Source organism: Tetrao urogallus (genome assembly GCF_951394365.1).
Source record: "Tetrao urogallus genome assembly, chromosome: 26".
NCBI lineage: Eukaryota > Metazoa > Chordata > Aves > Galliformes > Phasianidae > Tetrao > Tetrao urogallus.
Genome location: NC_136839.1, coordinates 4,572,697 through 4,591,895, shown reverse-complemented (window position 1 = coordinate 4,591,895; position 19,199 = coordinate 4,572,697). Strand labels below are relative to the sequence as shown.

Here is a 19,199-nt window from a genome sequence, read left to right as displayed (position 1 = left end):
GTAAACATTCATTAAAGATTTCTGCATCTCATTTGAGCATTTGATGTTTATTTCCACTGTGTATGGCCCCCAGAACTACCCAGGGAGAATGGCTCTGCTCCTGGGAGGTATAAGATGAGAGGTTAAGGAGATCCTTCTCCATTCGTAGAAGAATGGGATGATGTGATACATGAAATAGAAACAGAAATGTGTGGAGCTCTCTAGGGTGTCCAGCACAGCTCCGGCTGTCAGTTGTGTTGTCCTGCCAACCTCAAACATGGGTGTGTTTAACTCACATTGGCTTCAGTCAAGAGCTGCTGCGGACGCAGTGCTCGTTTCTGTGGAGAGCTCAGGGCGGCGCACCGCGGTCAGGATGGAGTTTGGCGGCCATGCAGGCAGCGCCCCCTGCGGGCCCGGACGGCACTGTGCCCCCGCCCCGCCCCAAGCGGTTCGTGCCCGGCCGCAGCCCCGGCTTCGCTTCCGTGGGTCCACGGCGCAGTAATACAGCGCCGCGTCCCCGAGCCGGGGCCGGGCGAGACGCAGGACGCTGGAGCGGCGGTCTGCCGACACCCACAGCTGCCCCTCCGGGTCCGGCACCTTCTTGGAGCCTGTAACGGCGCTGACGAGGAATGAGGGGGCTCGGCCCGGTAGCTGACAGTACCAGTAGATGTAGCTGGCTTGTATACTGGGGTGTGAGCAGGTGATGTTGATGCCGGTGCCCTCGGTGGTCTCTGCCAACGGCTCCTGCTGCACCTGGGCTCTGCTCACAGCCACTGCCGAGAAGAGAAGCAGCAGCAAACTCAGAAAATCCATTTTCTTCCGCAGAAATTTCATGCAGGAGGAGAGAGAGGTGCACGAGGTCAGAAAGATGCCAATCATTCAGAGGCGAGCGCGGCCCCGTCCCCCCGCAGCCCCGCAGTCCGGCCCCGCCGGCGGCAGCCCCGCGCACCCAGCAGCACCGCGGCCAGCCCCGACAGCCCCGCGGCCCGGCACTGCCGCATCCCGCCGCTCCGCCGCCCGCGCCGCGCTGCCCCCGCCAGCCCCGGCTCTGCTCCGCCCGCGCCGCCTCCTCCTCGCCGCTGCCGCCGCCGCCGCCAGCTCCGCCCCGGGCTGCTCCAAACCGCCTCGCTGTCTTTCGCGTGTCTCTTAATGGCATCTAAAGACATCTGCATGCATGGGGGATGAGCTCCACCTATCATGTATATGTTTCAAAAAACATCCTCAACTTATATTCATTACTTATGTTGCACATACACAAATGCTTTCCCATACAGTATACAGATATTCCATACTTCCACATAAAATCATGGACATACGGTTCTGCCTCATAGCGCACATTCCACATTTTTGTGCTGGTGATCCCACAGCCTCTGGATGAAGTCATTACACTTCCTCCCTGTGTTCACTGCATGAACCCCATGTCCAACAATGCTCAGTTAGCTCTTGGCCTCACTCACACAATACTTGCTTACAAAAAATGAGCTGGTTCAAAGCAGAACTTCCCTCACCTACTCAATACAAGATGTTCAGCATATCACTGTTATCTGGTTAGTACAAGGGCACAGATTCTTCCTGTTACCTAAACAGAGTCCAGTGTATCCTTCAAGGAGCATTGGCAAGCTGAACAATATTGCCACAACTGGCATCACTAGGAAAAAAATAGTTTAATGTGAAGGTGGTCAATGAATCCTGGCAAAGAATTTCTAGAGATGTGGATGATGCCTCATGCTTGTCGGGGTTGGCAGACATTTTAATAACGCTTTCATGACCATGCTTTTCCTTGTGGTTAGCACTAATGACGTCAGGTAGTTGAAGCTGATGATATTTGCAAGTGCCTTCCAATTCCTCTCCTGTCTATTAGCTCTGCTAGCAGGAAGACAGAGATTAACAGAATCTTTTGGCAGCCTGAAGTGCCCCTGATGTGACCAGGACAGCTGTTATGTGGAACACACAAGTCAAACACATACTCAACTCCTCATGTGCACATACGTGGAGTCATGCAAAACTCTGTACCCACAGGCAACTGCATAAATCCACTTGCACGCAGGCTCCAGTTATTTCACACTAATCATGCTGATATCATTTGGATTTGCTGGATTCTTCCAGCACGTGAACTGAGTGCTCTGCCCACACTGATGTGTGCTACCTGGAAATACTTGGGTTTTTCTTCCTGCCACTCAAAAGATGCCTTTCATGGGCAAAGGGAGTGACATAAATCAGGATGTGACAAGTAGCAGCAACACAGGAAACCAACACACAGCCCATAACATTAGCTGAGATGTTTTGCATTCAAAGAGATTCTTGTCATAAAATAATCACTGCTTCTAGGGATGCCTCTGGAAATGGGGCAGTTTGAGTCCACTATAAAAGCCAGCCCAGCTCCTTGCTCTCCCATATACTTCTCTTGCCTTCTTCATCTGGGGAACCAGGTGAGTGTGAAGCCCCTTCTTGTTCTCTTGCTTCTCCAAACAGAGTTCTGAGCTCAGCAGAACTCTCAGCTGCTATTAGTTCTGTTCCATGCCTGTTTCTGCTTGTCATGATTGAGAAGTAGGGAGAATGATTGTCATGGGAGGAGGGTGGTAAATAGGTGGGTTATGGTCTTGGGCCCAGTAACCTTCATTGGACTCTGTCAAGATGAGACCAAGAATCCCTTGGACATCCCTAAGTTCCCAGCACTGCATGTACATTGATTTCCTCATAGTGTGATGCTCGGCTGGTCCTCACGCATCCCCATGTTCTGCTTCCAAACAGGTGCACCTCCATCCCTGAGACATGTCCTGCTGTGACCAGTGTGTGCCATGCCGGCCCTGCGGCCCGACCCCTCTGGCCAGCAGCTGCAATGAGCCCTGTGTCAGGCAGTGCCAGAACTCCACCATCGTCATCCAGCCCTCTCCCGTGGTGGTGACCCTGCCCGGACCCATCCTCAGCTCCTTCCCGCAGAACACCGTTGTGGGCTCCTCCACCTCCGCTGCTGTTGGCAGTATCCTCAGCTCTGAGGGCGTGCCCATCACCTCGGGGGGCTTTGACCTCTCCTGCATTTCCAACCGCAGCTGTGGCAGAAGGTGCCCCCCCTGCTAAAGGTGTTGGATGCTGACCCAGGCAAGGACCACCAGAAATGCTGAAAATGGCATTTGAGAGAATAAAAAATGTTGTGCTCCTGTTTTCGCCCCACAAGACAGAGATGTATAGGCCAGCCTGGAGTCTCTGACAACATGGAGAAAGTCTGCTGATACTCTTTTTCTTCCTATCTAACATTATTACTGTATTTTCCCTTTAGACATCTCTGTTAGTAACCCCAAAATGCACCCTTAGTAACCTGCTTACCTCCCTAAAACCCTGGGCTGGGAGACAGGACTCTGTGGCAATGCTGCCATAGGAAAGAGGAACTGATTCCTGTCTGCTCCTGCTGCTCGCTGTGCACAGGGCCTCTGCTTGGGGTGGCATCATTTCTCTTCAGACTCATTAAACACTTTCTGCATCTCTTCTTATTTTTTTCTGCATTGGTGTTTGTTTGTTGTTGTTTTTCCCTCCACTTGCGTAGAGGGTGGCCAAAGGAGAAAGCAATGCCTTTGATGAGAACAAGCCAGGAAAACTCCATCACTCCTCTGTTTACTGGAGGTCAGTGCACACTGCAGACATTCACTTTCCAAGCACTCTCTCTTGAAGGAGAGGAAGAGATTCCAGGATGTTCCTCCACCACCAATGACCATCAGTCCCTGCCTTGATGTGTTTCTCCTTAACAGTTCTCCTTGACCCTTCAGAAAATCATGTGAATGGGAATGCTGATGAATGTCATTCTCAGGAGATGATTTCTGTGCCTGGGGAAGGCCCAGGGAAGCCAGAACTCCCATCAAACTCTTTGGGAAGAGTGTTCCTCTTGGTTTGGGTGGAGCTGTGCTGGGGAAGAAGACTCAGAGAATGATGTTTCCAAAGACCATCAGCAACTGGGAAGGCAAATTTGTCTCATGTTTGATGACATTCTGTCTCCTCCATTTTCCTATGTATTCAACCTCCAGATCCAGGGAGCAAAACTCTGCGGTGCCTGTGGATGGACTGTGGGTAAAGCATCCCTCTACAGTTGTAACACCTTCTGCAGAGCTCCTGTCTGGCCCACATTTTTCCAAGTTACCTATGGCTGAATGGATGCACAAGTCAGTACTGCTACCAGCTACAAGCCTACCCTTCTCCAGGACAGACCCTCTGTGAGAGCAGAAATCACCACCTGCACTGAGACATGTCAGTGCATCTAGATTCTGCACTCAGCAGCATCCGTGTACTTTCCCTCAGTCACATGGGAATGCATCAGCCCAAATACAGAACACTGTCTTCTCCCAGGTACCAAGATCCTTCGGTGTACCCTGAGCCCTGGGGATGAAACAGCCCTTGTGCTCCATGTAGTACTGCTGCTCTCCAATAACGGATCAGGTTCTTTTCACATCAGCACATTGTGGGGATCTGTGTTATGGGTGCTTTACTTTCACACAGATTCCACATGCTGCCAGCACCACAGGATTGGGATGCAGCATGGGGTCATTCCTGCATGTTGCAAGGATGACAGCACCATTCCTGGGGATAGGTTCTGTGCCAGGCAGTGTTGGCCCATGTGAGATTCAGTCTGGAATGCTGCATCCAGGCCTGGGGTCCTCAGCATGAGAAGGATGCAGAGCTGCAGGAGTGGCTCCAGAGGAGAACTACGGAGATCCTCAAAGGGCTGGAGCACATTGCCTGAGAAGTTGAGGGAGATGGGAATGTTCAGCTTGGAGACAAGAAGGCTCTGGGGAGACATCTTTGCAGCCTTCTTGTATTAACAGGAGCTTCAAAACTGCAGGAAAACTGGGATTGTACATGGTCTGATAGACAACACTGAGAGTGACGAAACATGGATGTGGGCTCCTCCACCTCCGCTGCTGTTGGCAGCATCCTCAGCTCTGAGGGCGTGCCCATCACCTCGGGGGGCTTTGACTTGTCCGGCTTGGGCAGCCGCTCCTGTGGCAGAAGGTGCCCGCCCTGCTGAAGCCGCTGGTCCCGGAGAAATTCTTCCATGAGCCACGAACGTGGCGCTGAATGAAGAAGGAATTCTTCAATCCTGTGCTTACAGAGCACCCGTTTGTGCTCACTACTCTAGGAATTGGCGAGAGGAAAGGGCAATCCTGGGCTTTCTGAAAACATGGCTTATGTCTCTCTATTCCTGCACCCACCTTTTTCTCTCCATTTTTTTTTCTTCCTTCATTTTGTTTTTTTCCTCCATACTCCCCTTGAGAGCCTCTGCTGGGAAACAAGGCCCCATGCACTGCATGAACTCAATCAGGTGAATCCTGTACTGTGGAGGCCCTGCTCTGAGTGATTTCCGTTCTGTCTTTAAATATTAAGTAAAGATGTTGGCATCTCACTTTGAGCTTTCAGTGTAAACTCCCACCATGTATGGTCTCTGGAACGGCCCGGGGAGAATGGTTTTGCCCTTGGTGGGTATAAGAGGAGGGTTTAAACTGACCCTTCTCTATTCCCAGAAGAAAGGGAGGTTAAGTCACACTACAGAGGCTCTGTCACTGGTCACTAAACCTTGCAGCAGAAGGAGATATCCCTGGCTACTGCAGTGGAAGTGACAATCAGACTTTAACTTGCAGTGTACCTTCCCACATCTACAGCCACACGTCCTGCAAATGGAGATCACAACCACTGATGTCCCCTCATGAAAGTGGGAATGTGGGGGAGGCCATGGGTGAAAGCCATCCAGCAGGCTTTTGGGAATGGAAATCCCTTTTTCACATCTGTGCTTCAGTGGGGAAGAAGGAGAAGATAGAAGATGGAACAGGACTGCGTGAATGTCCCTCTGGTGTCAAACACACCTCATGCAGTCACTCCTGCAGCTCCCACAAATACGCGGCGTGCTGACCTGCCCACCTCAGGCTCAGCTCTGTCTGATTGACATTGGCGGCAGTGAATCACGGCTGCTATGGGTGCAGCGCTCGTTTCTGTCGAGAACTCAGGGCGGTGCACCCCGGTCAGGATGGAGTTTGGCGGCCATGCAGGCAGCGCCCCCTGCGGGCCCGGACGGCACTGTGCCCCCGCCCCGCCCCAAGCGGTTCGTGCCCGGCCGCAGCCCCGGCTTCGCTTCCGTGGGTCCACGGCGCAGTAATACAGCGCCGCGTCCCCGAGCCGGGGCCGGGCGAGACGCAGGACGCTGGAGCGGCGGTCTGCCGACACCCACAGCTGCCCCTCCGGGTCCGGCACCTCCTTGGAGTCTGTAACAGCGCTGACGAGGAATGCTGGTCCTTGGCCCGGGAGCTGACGGTACCAATAGATGTACCTGGCTTGTATATTGGGGTGTGAGCAGGTGATGTTGATACCGGTGCCCTCGCTAGTCTCTGCCGACGGCTCCTGTTGCACCTGGGCTCTGCTCACAGCCACTGCCGAGAAGAAAAGAAGCAGCAAAATCAGAAGAATCGTTTTCTCCCACAGCAATTTCTTGCATGAAGAGAGAGGTGCACGAGGTCGGAAAGAAGCCGAACAGACAGAGGCATTCGCGACCCCAGCCCCGCAGTCCGGCCCCGCAGTCCGGCCCCGCCGGCGGCAGCCCCGCGCACCCAGCAGCACCGCGGCCAGCCCCGCCAGCCCCGCGGCCCGGCACTGCCGCATCCCGCCGCTCCGCCGCCCGCGCCGCGCTGCCCCCGCCAGCCCCGGCTCTGCTCCGCCCGCGCCGCCTCCTCCCCGCCGCCGCCGCCGCCGCCGCCGCCGCCGCCGCCAGCTCCGCCCCGGGGCTGCGCCCTGCGCCGGCGGCACTCGGGCTTGCTGCGGGCTGCCAGTGCTGGGCGCCTGTGCGCGTGTAACGGGGTTTGGGTTTTGCGTGTACTGCAGCGTAGCCCGGACTCTGCGGTGTAGGCGGAGATCTGGGCGACGGCTGGGAAACCTCCTCTGGCACAGGGGAAACAAGCTGCCCTCCTGAAGCACCCGTAGAGAGGAGGGCTGGCGAGAGCAGACAGGACGGGAACGGTCGGGGAGAACGACGCGGCCGAATCCTGCTCCTCACGCTGTGCCCGGCGCTGCCGCAGATCCAAAGCCCGGCATCGGAAACGGGTCGTGTGCTGCTGCCCGGGAACGCGGCACCCCGAGAGCTCCCCGAGCCCCGGAGCTGCTGCCGCCCGTGGTGCTGCTGTCGCCGCTCGAGGAGCCCGAGAAAGGCCGGCAGCGGCGCCGGGCGGGCGGCTGTGAGTGTGGAGCATCAGGCTTTGACACTTTGACTTTTACACTCCTTTTTGAAGTATATATAAATGCTTATAATGCACTTCGTCCAGTCTTGTTGAAGATTAATGGGAAATCAAACAGTACTGTTTCAGCACTGATCCGTGAGAGACTCCTTTATTGATTCCTGTTCCCAGCTGTGCTCTGACTTGCAGCCACAACGGTTAGAGCACAGCAGATCGTCTAGTTTTCCACCTACGTTATTGCACACTTACCCTTGCCATAATTCACCGATTTAGTGGTGAGGGGACTATAGGACAGGCTGTCAAAACGATCTCATCATAATCTAAGCACATGACATTCCCTGTCCTTAGTTTTTCAATCTTGTATGTGATTTGCCTGCTGTATAACCAGGCTGCCTGCCACCTATTACTGTGTTGTTCCCTGTGTCTTTGACAATGGCATCTGAAGACATTTCCTCTGAAACACTGTAGGAAGGAGTGAATGGAATACAACTGATATGTTGATCTCTGCATCCTTGGCTTGACAAGTCTGCACTGTTGGGCCTTGCATTTAGGAATTGAGAAGCCCTTCCCTTATCCCTGAGGAACTGCGGTAATGGAATCAGCTGGAGTGCACCATGCCCAGCTGTGCTCCGTGTGCTGGACGGAATAATGTCAGAAACAGAGTTCTCTCATGTGAAAAGAAGATGGAGCTTCTATGGAAAGGGTCTGCACAGTGTGACTTGGGTAAATCCACTGGTTCTGTCCGATGCAGAACAAAGATGGGGTTCCCAGCACCAGAAGGGAGTTGGGATTTATTTGCTGTCTCTAGACCTCTCCCTATTGTGTTTTACTAAATACAGCACTTATTTTCACAGTTTACTGCTGTGCCTTTCTTTGGGGATCTGGAAAGAATGCCACCCAACTTCTGGTCCCATTCTCTCATCCCTGGGACAGAACAGGAGGAGGAAAAAGAGTCCAGCAGAATTTTCCTGAGAGCAGTGTGAGAGATGAAGTCATGACCAGGAGCTGGGCCACTTCTTGCAAGAAGGGCCTCAAAGAGCTACTAAGGAGTGACCCAAGCTGATATTTCCCTTTCTTGGACTCTTCCAGTGCATTTTGCCCAAATGGATTTGTACTGACCAGAAATGCTTGAGTCTCTCTTCCAGCTACTCTTAGGGTGCAAGGACTAAATAAAGCATAAAGCCTGAAAATGAAATTGAACAGCAAAGGAAAACAATGTGCTGTCTATATCTGCACTGTTTTGCATTCAAGCGGAGCTTCTTAGAGAATATTATTGTTGTCTTTTCTCCTCAGAGATCTCTGTTGTACCCCTCAACACCAGCCTCAAGTGACCTGCTTGCCTCCCTGAAATGAGGGCCCTGTGGCAACACTGCTGTAGGAATAATTCTTGTCTGTTCCTGCTGCTCCCCACACTCAGTGTCTGCTCTGGGAGTGATTTTATTTCCTTCTTCGGACTCATTAAATATTTGCAGCACCCTTTATTGTGTCCTTCCCTGCTTCTGTGGAAGAAGGGTGGTTTCTTCTTAATCCAACAGCAGTGGCAAAAGCTAACTGGACATAGCAGTGGTTGTCTCAGGATAAGAGAAACAAGAAGATGTAATGTATGCAAAGGAACAGTTGAATCTGGCAACTGCCAAAGCATTTGGTCTAGGCATGTTTTTTGAGGGATAAGTTTTCAAAGCATGGCAAGTGTGTGTTTCTCCCTGTGGGGAGATGTAAACTGATACTGAAATTCCCCTGCATTCCCCAGGCTTTGTGCACCTGCAGTCAGATCTCCTGCACTGCAGCCAAGCCTCAACAGTGCAGAAGGGCTGCTGCTGGGAGGTGTCAGGTGAGGCTTTATTTGGGGATGATGGCAGGGCTGGATTTGGATGCCGGTGGGGGTGTCCCAACCACAACATTCATCAGTGCAGTGTCATCAGCAGCCAGTTGTTCCCAAGAGGAGAGAATCCACATGTTCCCTGTGTCTTGCCTTTCCTGTTGTTTTCTACCTAGAAGCCTTCAGTCACACCTTCAGCCAGGCCAATCCTGGCTCCCTTTTTTGTTGAAAGAAACACAGCGTCCACAAATCATCTCATCATCTGTGAAATGCAGGGAATCATGGAATCATAGCATATGCTGAGGTAGAACAGACAAAGACATGTAGCCTTAATGGAAGCTAAACCACAATCCTTTTGAGTCCTGCCTCAATTCCAACACAGTCTTTTGTATCTTTTCAAAGAAATCTCTTAAAAAGTGGTGAAATGGAAGCACAAGTGCAGAATTCCTTTTGGTGAGTGTCAGAAACTACCATGAAAGCAGAGCACTTTGGTCAGTAAGGACAGGAACCATGAAATTCCTCTCCCAAAGGCCAGGGTCCCAGCACCAGAGGGGAAGTGCACAGTGATATTACTGCTGTAATTGTGTATGTGAATCAAAGGGCAACACTGAGAAGATTAGACAGTCAGTGATCCTCAGATAACTGCCTTTCACCTGCAAATACAAGTGCTTTTCCTGATGACACAGAAATTCTCCAGTTTTGGGAACAATGCTTTACCAGATCTCAAGAAGATGAACTTGCTAAGGAGGACATACACTGGGGTCCTCAGGTGCCTTTTACTTCCCACGGTGACAAAGGTGAGGCCATTCCCATCAAGATTAGGAGACATGTGGAAGAGAAAAGAAAAACACAACCATGTGTCAACTGGTGTGGTCTGATTAAATCATAAATATCAATTTGGTCACCAATGTCCTGCTCTCCTTTGCTATGACTCTAGCAATGACAGCATGATCACTGCTGTTTCATTGAAGCCATTGTCCCCAGTGTCACTACATCGCTCCTACTGGTCTCTCTAGGTGTTCCCTTCTCTCCCAGTTGCTGCATCCTCTGACAAACAGTCCTCTGAAAATAGGACTACTTAATCCCAAAGAAGCCAACAGATTCCCATAGAAACTTCTTTCCACCTGAGCCAGAAGATGGGATGGCCTTATAGAAGCAAATGAGTGTTGGAAATGCTGGGGGCACCAGGGAAAGACTAGATCTAGGCTGCAGGCTCTAATCAGCTACACACAAACACATCAGCCTTCCCTGCACTTTTTCAGACTTTAGATGCCCAGGCTGCACCAGTACGACACCAGTACACAGATGGGACTCTGTGGGCTTCGGGACCAGCTGAACCTGTGCACATGGTTAGTCCAATTCTGTGTACATGTGCACTTGCACATCCCATGTGTGCAAACACACAAACGCACCTGTGCCTGCATACAGGTATTCTTAGATCAATGCTCTTACACAAGCACATTCAAACAGTGCGCAGAAACACAAAACACAGAAACAAAAGCTCACACACACTTCAGGTACGTGTGTGCACTCATCACTCATGCTCGTGCACACACATGGCTGGAGAAGCAGAACGTCAGGCCATGCAGAGCTGACTGAGGAGACACTGGGGACTTTTGTGGTAGGGTAAGGCTGCAGTGCTCTGAGCAGGACAAGGCTCCAGATGAGCTGCCAGCACAGTTTGAAGACGTGCAGGGATGGCCCAGTGAGAGGAACCCAAGGAGGTCACACAGTTTGACGGAATGAGGAAGAGAATTGAAACAGGTGAAATTGGTGAGCAGTCCAGCCCACCTGCCATGGCATCTAAACACAGGAGACCACTGGAGATGCTTGGGATGGAGAAAAAGAGGAAGACTTGACAGATCTGCATGCAAGGTAGCCCCAGGCCTGCATCACTTGCCTGAGATGGATCCATCTCAGCACTTTGAGTCCTCTGCCATCACTCACTCATTCCTGGCCCAGAAGTCCTGGGGCCTCTCAATTTCAGCACTCAGAAGAAGCCTGCAGGAGGGAATGGTTGTGGCATAAGCAAGGAAATGAACAAACAGCATTAAGGGAAGCAGCCACACAGCTCATGTCAGTGACTGTTTTCCATTCTTCACAAGCACCTTAGAAAATTGTCACTTCCATGAAGGCTATGCCTGCGCTTGGGGCATTGCAGGGTCACCATAATTCCTTGGATTCCTTCACCCTATAATCAACATCTCGCACCTATTTCTTCTTGGTAACCACGTGGGCCTGAAACCCTTCTCCCGCATTATTTTTGATTATGCAGATACCTTATGTGCTGGGTTCTGGTGCTGATTCTTATGGGAGGGAGAGGGTAGGAGGAGGACTGTGTCAGAATCTTTGTGGGGCTTGTCTCAGACAGATTTTCCAATAAGAGAGACAGGAGCCTCATTGCATTTGGCTTTTCCTTTTAGATCATCTATGGATGAAGCAAAGACTGCATTTTGTATATTTCTGCAATTTCTGCAATATATTCTGCATTTTGTCTATTTCTGCAAAAATAAGTATCTTCCTTTTGACCAAAGGCTGAGAGTCTTGGGACTGTTTAGCCTGGAGAAGACAAAGAGGAGATCTTAACAATGCTTATAAATATGGAAATGGCAGGTGTCAAGAGGATGCAGCTAGATCCTTTTCAGAGGTGCCCAGTGACAGAACAAGTGGGAAAAAGCACAAACTAGTACACAGGAAGCTCCATCCAAACATGGAAAATATCTTCTTCACTTTGAGCATGAGTGAGCAGAGCACTGGAACAAGCAGCCCAGAGAGATTTTGGAATCTCCTTTTCTGGAGATATTCAAAACCTACCTGGATGCTTTCCTGTTCAGCCTGATCTAGGGAAAATTCTCTGATTCCATTAGCCAAAAAAATGCTACATTGGTGTGCTCATGGGAGGGTGGTGGTCTGCTCCTCATATGTCCCTGTGATCTGCTTTCTCCTCAGCGTCTCTCCCACATTCAGCTTAAGCCCTGATCCTGTGCCTGCCGTACCAGCCTTGTGGCCTGACCCTGCTGGTCAAAAGCTGCAATGACACAGTGTCAGAAGACCAACGTCATCACTGTGACCCCTCCTGTGATGGTCTTGTTTGCCCCCATTGACAGCTCATTCCTGAAGAGCCATACTGTGAGATCCTCCACCTCTGCTGCCATTGGCAGCATCTGCAGCTGTTACAGTTTCTCATCAGCTCCAGGTGCTGAAAACTCTCCTACATTTACAGGTGCTGCTGCAGCAGATGATTCCCCACTCACTGAAGCCAGTGATGAGATTCCAGACCAGCTCCCCTGAGGACCCAGAAGGTGATGCTGAACTGAGGACTAAGAACGTGGCCATTGATGTCAGGAAGGCTGAGTGTCCAGTGCTCTCTTCTAAAAACAGGGCAGCTAGGTCTCTCTGAAAACATGACTAAAGCCCAATTTCTCTGTCTTCTACTCCCTCTTCTCTCTTCCCTTTCTTCTCTCCTTGTACACCTGAAGACCCCAAAAGCCTTCCTGGGGTTCTGCTGGCTGCTCTCCCTCTGTGGGGGAGGCAGACAGGCTATCAGCAGGATACCTGCAATAGAGGATGGGCACAAATTTCTGTCAGCTGCTGGTTACTGCGTGTACTGACAGCTTGCTCTCCAGGTGAGAACATTTCTCTCTTCAGAGTCCTTACAATTGTCTGCATTCCAACCTTTGCCTCTACACGATCCTTTTTCTGCTGGTCTCATGTAGACTGGAAGAAAGGCAATCTTTGTTGACAGGGGATAAGGCGAGGACATAAAGGGGGACTTTCATCCTCTGGAGAGATGGAGAGATGTGGATTTGATAGATGGTGAACTCAGTAGAGAAGCAATGGGTTGGACGGTTGCAGTTGAGAGGAAGTGTCTGCCCTGGCTTCTCTGACAATGTGTCCAGTGTCTACCATTAGGTAGATTTATCTTCTGACCAGAAAAATGGAAATGGAACAGAGAACTCTTCTGGGAACTGTAGTCCATTCTTCTCTTCTGAGACAGGTAACAAAACTATCAGCAATCCATAGAAGAAGAGAATTAGCTCTCTAACTTCAATATACTACACGATATTATGATGTGGAATACTGTGAACAAAAGTGATAAAACCATGACAGCCCCTCTGCACTGAGCTACGCTGACTTCACTTGCCTCCTCCAGATCTGATCATACTTGAGCTGAGGCTTCAGTCTCATCACTGCAATTCTGCCCTATGAATTTTTGAGCCTTTAATCACAGAACTTCAAAGAAACCTTCATTAGAGAATGGTCACACCATTAATTTGGAAATGAAAAGGTAGAACTGCAGGAAACCAAAAACCAGCCCATGTAATGAGAAGGGACAGCTTGCGTTCAAGGTTAGGTAGTCAAAGAATTAAGGCTTGTATCAACCGTGCCTGTGGACCTGCAGTGATGAAGGACCAATATAAAAGGCAGCCCAGTTCCCATCTCTTCCATCCACTTCTCTTGCCTTCTTTTGGTTGGGAACCAGGTAAGTCTGAAGCCCTCTGTTATCCTCTTAACTGAATAGAAATGTTTTCAGATAGTGGGTGCCATGCTACGGGAGACCACAGTGGAGATGATGTCTGTACAAACTCTGCTTGGGCCACAGCTTACACGGGTTTAAATTGATGCACTCAGAAAGTCTCTCTGAGTCAGAGAGCTCACTGTAGGGTCCTGGCATACTGAAGGAACGTGACCTCCTTTCTCAGCTTTCTCCTCCAGCCTTAGCAGTTGTCTTGGGTATCCAGGCTGCCTCTCACATATCCTCATGCTCTACTTCCTTCTATCCCTCTCCCCAGGGTGCACCTCCAGTCCCAAGTCATGTCCTGCTACACCCAGTGTGTGCCATGCCGGCCCTGCGGCCCGACCCCTCTGGCCAGCAGCTGCAATGAGCCCTGTGTCAGGCAGTGCCAGGACTCCACCATTGCCATCGAGCCCTCTCCCGTGGTGGTGACCCTGCCCGGACCCATCCTCAGCTCCTTCCCGCAGAACACCGTTGTGGGCTCCTCCACCTCCGCTGCTGTTGGCAGCATCCTCAGCTCTGAGGGCGTGCCCATCACCTCGGGGGGCTTTGACTTGTCCGGCTTGGGCAGCCGCTCCTGTGGCAGAAGGTGCCCGCCCTGCTGAAGCCGCTGGTCCTGGAGAAATTCTTCCAGAAAACAGGAACGTGGTGCTGGATCAACAAGACGTCTTCAAGCCCCTGCATTCAGAATACCTGACCATCCTCAGCTATTCTATGAAATGCTGTCAGGAAGGGGCAATCCTGGGCTTTCTGACAGCCTGCCTCATGTCTCAGCTGTCATTCCTCATTCCTACTTATCTCTGTCTCCACATCTTCTCTGATTTTTTTTTTTTTTTTTCCTGTTAACCTCTAGGATGTGAGATTCCTCAGAACCAGTCCATACTCTGATAGAAAATAAGCCATGTGCCCTGCATGAAATCAAACATGGGCTCATGGGAATCCTGTACTGTGGAGCCTCTGCTCTGAGTGATCTCATTTTCCTATTTAAACATTCATTAAAACTTTCTGCATTTTAATTTAAGTCTTTGATATTTCTTCCGACGTGCACAGCCTCCAGAGGTACAAAGAGAAAGACTTTGCTCCTCGAGTGTATAGGATGAATGTTTATGGAGGTCCTTCTCCATTCCCAGGAGAATGAGAGGTAATAACACACTGTAGAGACTGCTCTCTTTAGCTTTGCACCTGCAGTTGAAGAAGAGTGTTTATGCCTACAACTGCCCCCAAAGAGAACACAGCCTCTGCAGCACTCACAGGAAAAACTGTGCGGAGGGCCATACGAACATAGCATCCTGCAGCCTCTGAGGAACAGGGCTCCTCCTGCTCTCATATGTACTGCCCTGGGGAAGGACAAGAGTGTAGGAGATGGAATAGGACTGTGTGGATGTAAAACACAGCTTGTGTTGTCAGTTATGCCAGCCTACCTACCTCAAACACAGCTGTGTCTGATTGACACTGGTGGCAGCGACTGGCTGCTACGGTCGCTTTGCTCGAGAGCTCAGGGCGGCGCACCGCGGTCAGGATGGAGTTTGGCGGCCATGCAGGCAGCGCCCCCTGCGGGCCCGGACGGCACTGTGCCCCCGCCCCGCCCCAAGCGGTTCGTGCCCGGCCGCAGCCCCGGCTTCGCTTCCGTGCGCCCACGGCGCAGTAATACAGCGCCGCGTCCCCGAGCCGGGGCCGGGCGAGACGCAGGACGCTGGAGCGGCGGTCTGCCGACACCCACAGCTGCCCCTCGGGGTCCGGCACCTCCTTGGAGCCTTTTAAAGCGCTGACGAGGAATGCTGGTCCTCGGCCCGGTAGCTGACGGTACCAGTAGATGGAATAGCCGATCTGTATGTTGGGGTGTGAGCAGGTGATGTTGACTGCAGCCCCCTCGGTTGTCTCTGCCAACGGCTCCTGTTGCACCTGAGCTCTGCTCACAGCCACTGCCGAGAAGAAAAGAAGCAGCAAACTCAGAAAATCCATTTTCTCCCCCAGAAATTTCATGAAGGAGCAGAGAGGTGCACGAGGTCGGAAAGAAGCCGAACAGACAGAGGCGAGCACGGCCCCGGCCCCAGCCCCGCGCACCCAGGAGTCCCGCGGCCCGGCACTGCCGCATCCCGCCGCTCCGCCGCCCGCGCCGCCTCCTCCCCGCCGCCAGCTCCGCCCCGGGCTGCTCCAAACCACCTCGCTGTCAGTAGGATGTCACGTAGTGGCATCTTAATTTACCTGCTCCAAAATACACCGTTGAGGAAGGTATTAATGGAGTGTAGTTCGTCAGTAGTTCCCTGAAACTGCAGTATAGGAAGTTCCACACAAATATGAGCAATAACTTCTTTACAGTGAGGTGACGGAGCACTGGAACAGGCTGCCCAGGGAGGTGGTGGAGTCTCCTTCTCTGGAGATGTTCAAGACCTGCCTGGATGCCGACCTGTGCGACCTGCTCTAGGGAACCTGCTTTGGCAGGGGGTTGGACTCGATGATCTCTGGAGGTCCCTTCCAACCCCTACAATTCTGTGATTCTGTGATTCTGTGAGTTCCCTTTCTCAGTCCTGCTAAATGTTTCTGATGCATGTTGCTTTTCCTAGCTACGACAACCATCCCTGAACTGTCATGACCTCTGAGGGATGACAGAGAGCTGCATGACAACAACATCACCAGATCAATCACCTTGGATGCATCCCAGATCATTTCAAGGGCACAAGTATGTCCGACTGGATTAAGTTCTCTGGTAGGTTTTCTTCCTGTATAGGGAGTGCTTCTTCACTACCATGTATTCTGTGAAAGAAGCTCAGGGGCCCTGTAGATCTGTCTAAAAGAACTATCATGAAAATGGATGAAAACCATGCATTCATTATATATTCATATGTATATTCACTTCTCACTATTTCTGGCATCTCATGGTCCAGAGGACATACAATCTCCTTAGCTTTCTTTTTGCTGCCATAATAGATTTAAGGATGCTTTTCTTACAGTTCTTCCTGGCAAGTTTTCATCTCAGGCTGCCCTGTGGTGCTTCTGACTGTATCTCTGCTTGGGCAGCAATGTCTCAGGGTTGCTCACACTGAGACTGCCCCTTTTTTCAAATTCAGAAATCTCCAGAATTCCTCATGTCCAGCCATACTGCCCATCCTGCGTTTATTAGGGTGGCTAAAGTCACTGCTGTCTGGAAGCAGAAATGCATGGAAGAGTTGCAAGGGATTGTGCACTGATATGCAGACAACCTTTTGGAGTCCTTCTACAGCACTGGAGTTGCCATTCCTTGCCAAGGAAATCAAACAGCTGAGACTTCAGCAAATTGGAGAATCCACTACCAAAGGGAGGTGTCTCCTTTAAGTCTCACACAACTTTTCTCCTTCCTCCAGTCACAAAACTTGAGTTCAGCCTCTTCTGATGAGCCCCCTCAATGGATCTAATACATTCTCCCCAGTGTCCAGAGGGCTGTGCCTCTACTGAAGCTCCATGTCTGTGACTGAAGCAAGAGTGTTGTTCTTCTTCCAGTATATCACCATCTTCCAGCCTCAACCATCCTGACTGCCTCTCTGAATGGCCTGTTTGCCATCGACTCCACCTGCTGTGCCTTCTTTGCTTTGTGCTGTTGAGGCTCTAGTCTTAGACTGGGGACACCCTTGAAGTGTATCTGAGCACCTGAGAAGCACAGACATCCTGCAGGGATCAGGGTGTGCTGGCTGACATCAGGCTCAAGGAGAACCAACATTGTGCCCTGGGAGCAAAGTGGTCCAACTGAATTTTCATGCATACTAAACACTCCATAGTCTTCAGTTCAAAAAACATCAATTATTCATCATAGTTTTGTTGTGTCCTCAAATGGAATGCATTTCCTAGTTCTGGGCTCCAAAACATAAGTTTTTAAATGTTTTTAAAGCAGCCAGAGGAGGACAGCAGAGCTGATAGTGGGGCTGGAAGGCATATCCTACGAGGAGAGCATGAGATCATTTGGGTTGTCCAGTTTGGTGAACACAAAACTTTGAGGCAGCCCCATTGCTCACTTCTACTTATTAGGAAGGAAAGCAGAGAGGGAGGTGCTGGTCTTTTCAGCCTGGTAACTGATGACCAGACATGTGCAGGAATGGCACAAAACTTCACCAGATGTTCAGGCCAGATAGTCGTGATACTGTCAATCGTTCAAACATGAAACACCCTAAGACTCAAATTGGAGTGTTAGAAAGCAGAAATTCTTTATTTTGGGTGCTGGATGCATGGGGGATGAGCTCCACCTATCATGCATAAGTTTCAAAAAAGATTCTCAGCTTATATTCATTACTTATGTTACACATACACAAATGCTTTCCCATACAGTATAGAGATATTGCATACTTCCACATAAAATCATTGACGTGGGATTCAGCCTCCTCCCACAAGTTCAATCTTTTTGTGGTGATGGTTGCACAAGCCTCTGGATGAAGTCATTACACTTCCTCCCTGTGTTCACTGCATGAACCCCATGTCCAACAATGCTCAGTTAGCTCTTGGCCTCACTCACACAATACTTGCTTACAAAAAATGAGCTGATTCAAGGCAGAACTTCCCTCACCTACTCAATACAAGATGTTCAGCATATCACTGTTATCTGGTTGGTACAAGGGCACAGATTCTTCCTGTTATCTAAGCAGAGTCCAGTGTATCCAGCAAGGAGCATTGGCCAGCTTGTTGCAGCTTGCATCACTAGAAAAAGAATAGATTGATGTGAAGGTGGTCAAACACTGGATCAGGCTTCCTGGAGAGGTGGATGAAGGCCCATGCCTGTCGGTGTTGACACATTTTCATAATGCTTTCATTATCATGCCTTTCCTTGTGGTTAGCACTATTGGGGTCAGACAATTGAACCTGATGATATTTGCAGGTGCCTTCCAGTTCCTCTCTTCTCCATTAGCTCTGTTAGCAGGAAGACGGAGATTAGCAGAATCTTTTGGTATCCTGAAGTGCCTCTGATGTGACCGGGACAGGTGTTGCTATGTGGGACACACAAGTCACACAAACACTCAGCTGCTGATGCACACACGTGTGGAATCATGCAAACCTCTGTAAACACAGGCAACTGCATAAATCCAGCACACAGGCTCTGGTTGTTTCACACCACTGCCCTACTAATCACGCTGACATCTTTTGCCTTTGCTCGATTCTTCCAGCACGTGAACTGAGTGTTCTGCCCACACTGATGTGTGCTGCTCGGAAATGCTTGGGTCTTTCTTCTTGCCACTCAAAAGATGCCTTCCATGAGCAATGGGAGTGACATATCAGGATGTGACAAGTAGCAGCAACACAGGAAGCCAACACACAGCCCATACCAATAGCTGGGATGTTTTGCATTCAAGAGGTTCTTGTCACAAAATAATCACTGCTTCTAGGGATGCTTCTGGAAATGGGACATCTTGGGTCCACTATAAAAGCCAGCCCAGCTCCTTGCTCTCTCATCCACTTCTCCTTCCTCCGTCTTCTTGGGAGCCAGGTGAGTGCGAAGCCCCTTCTTGTTCTGTTCTCTTCCTTCTCCAAACAGAGCTCTGAGCTCAGCGGAAATCACAGCTGCTATTAGTTCTGTTCCATGCCTGTTTCTGCTTGTCATGATGGAGAAGTGGGGAGAATGTCATAGCCTGCTGTAATCAGATGTCTTGTGGACTAGGGTCTGGGCAGTACTTGGATAGGTCCCAGTGGCTTTCATTGGGCTCTGTCAGGATGAGACCAA

At 50.7% G+C, this 19,199-nt stretch overlaps 1 protein-coding gene and 1 pseudogene across 2 annotated transcripts; both read left to right on the top strand.

The window, feature by feature from the left end:
* Positions 1-2,309: 2,309 nt before the first annotated feature.
* Positions 2,310-3,057, top strand: LOC306955936 (feather keratin Cos1-1/Cos1-3/Cos2-1-like; annotated as a pseudogene). Its single transcript has 2 exons — positions 2,310-2,408; positions 2,731-3,057. The product of its transcript is annotated as a feather keratin Cos1-1/Cos1-3/Cos2-1-like (transcript).
* Positions 3,058-13,407: 10,350 nt separating this feature from the next.
* Positions 13,408-14,124, top strand: LOC306955817 (feather beta keratin-like; the record flags this gene model as incomplete). The annotated part of the gene is made up of 2 exons (XM_079547188.1): positions 13,408-13,486; positions 13,817-14,124. The coding sequence occupies 2 exons, from the start codon at positions 13,408-13,410 to the stop codon at positions 14,122-14,124; spliced, it is 387 nt and encodes a 128-aa protein (XP_079403314.1).
* Between the last annotated feature and the right edge of the window lie 5,075 nt (positions 14,125-19,199).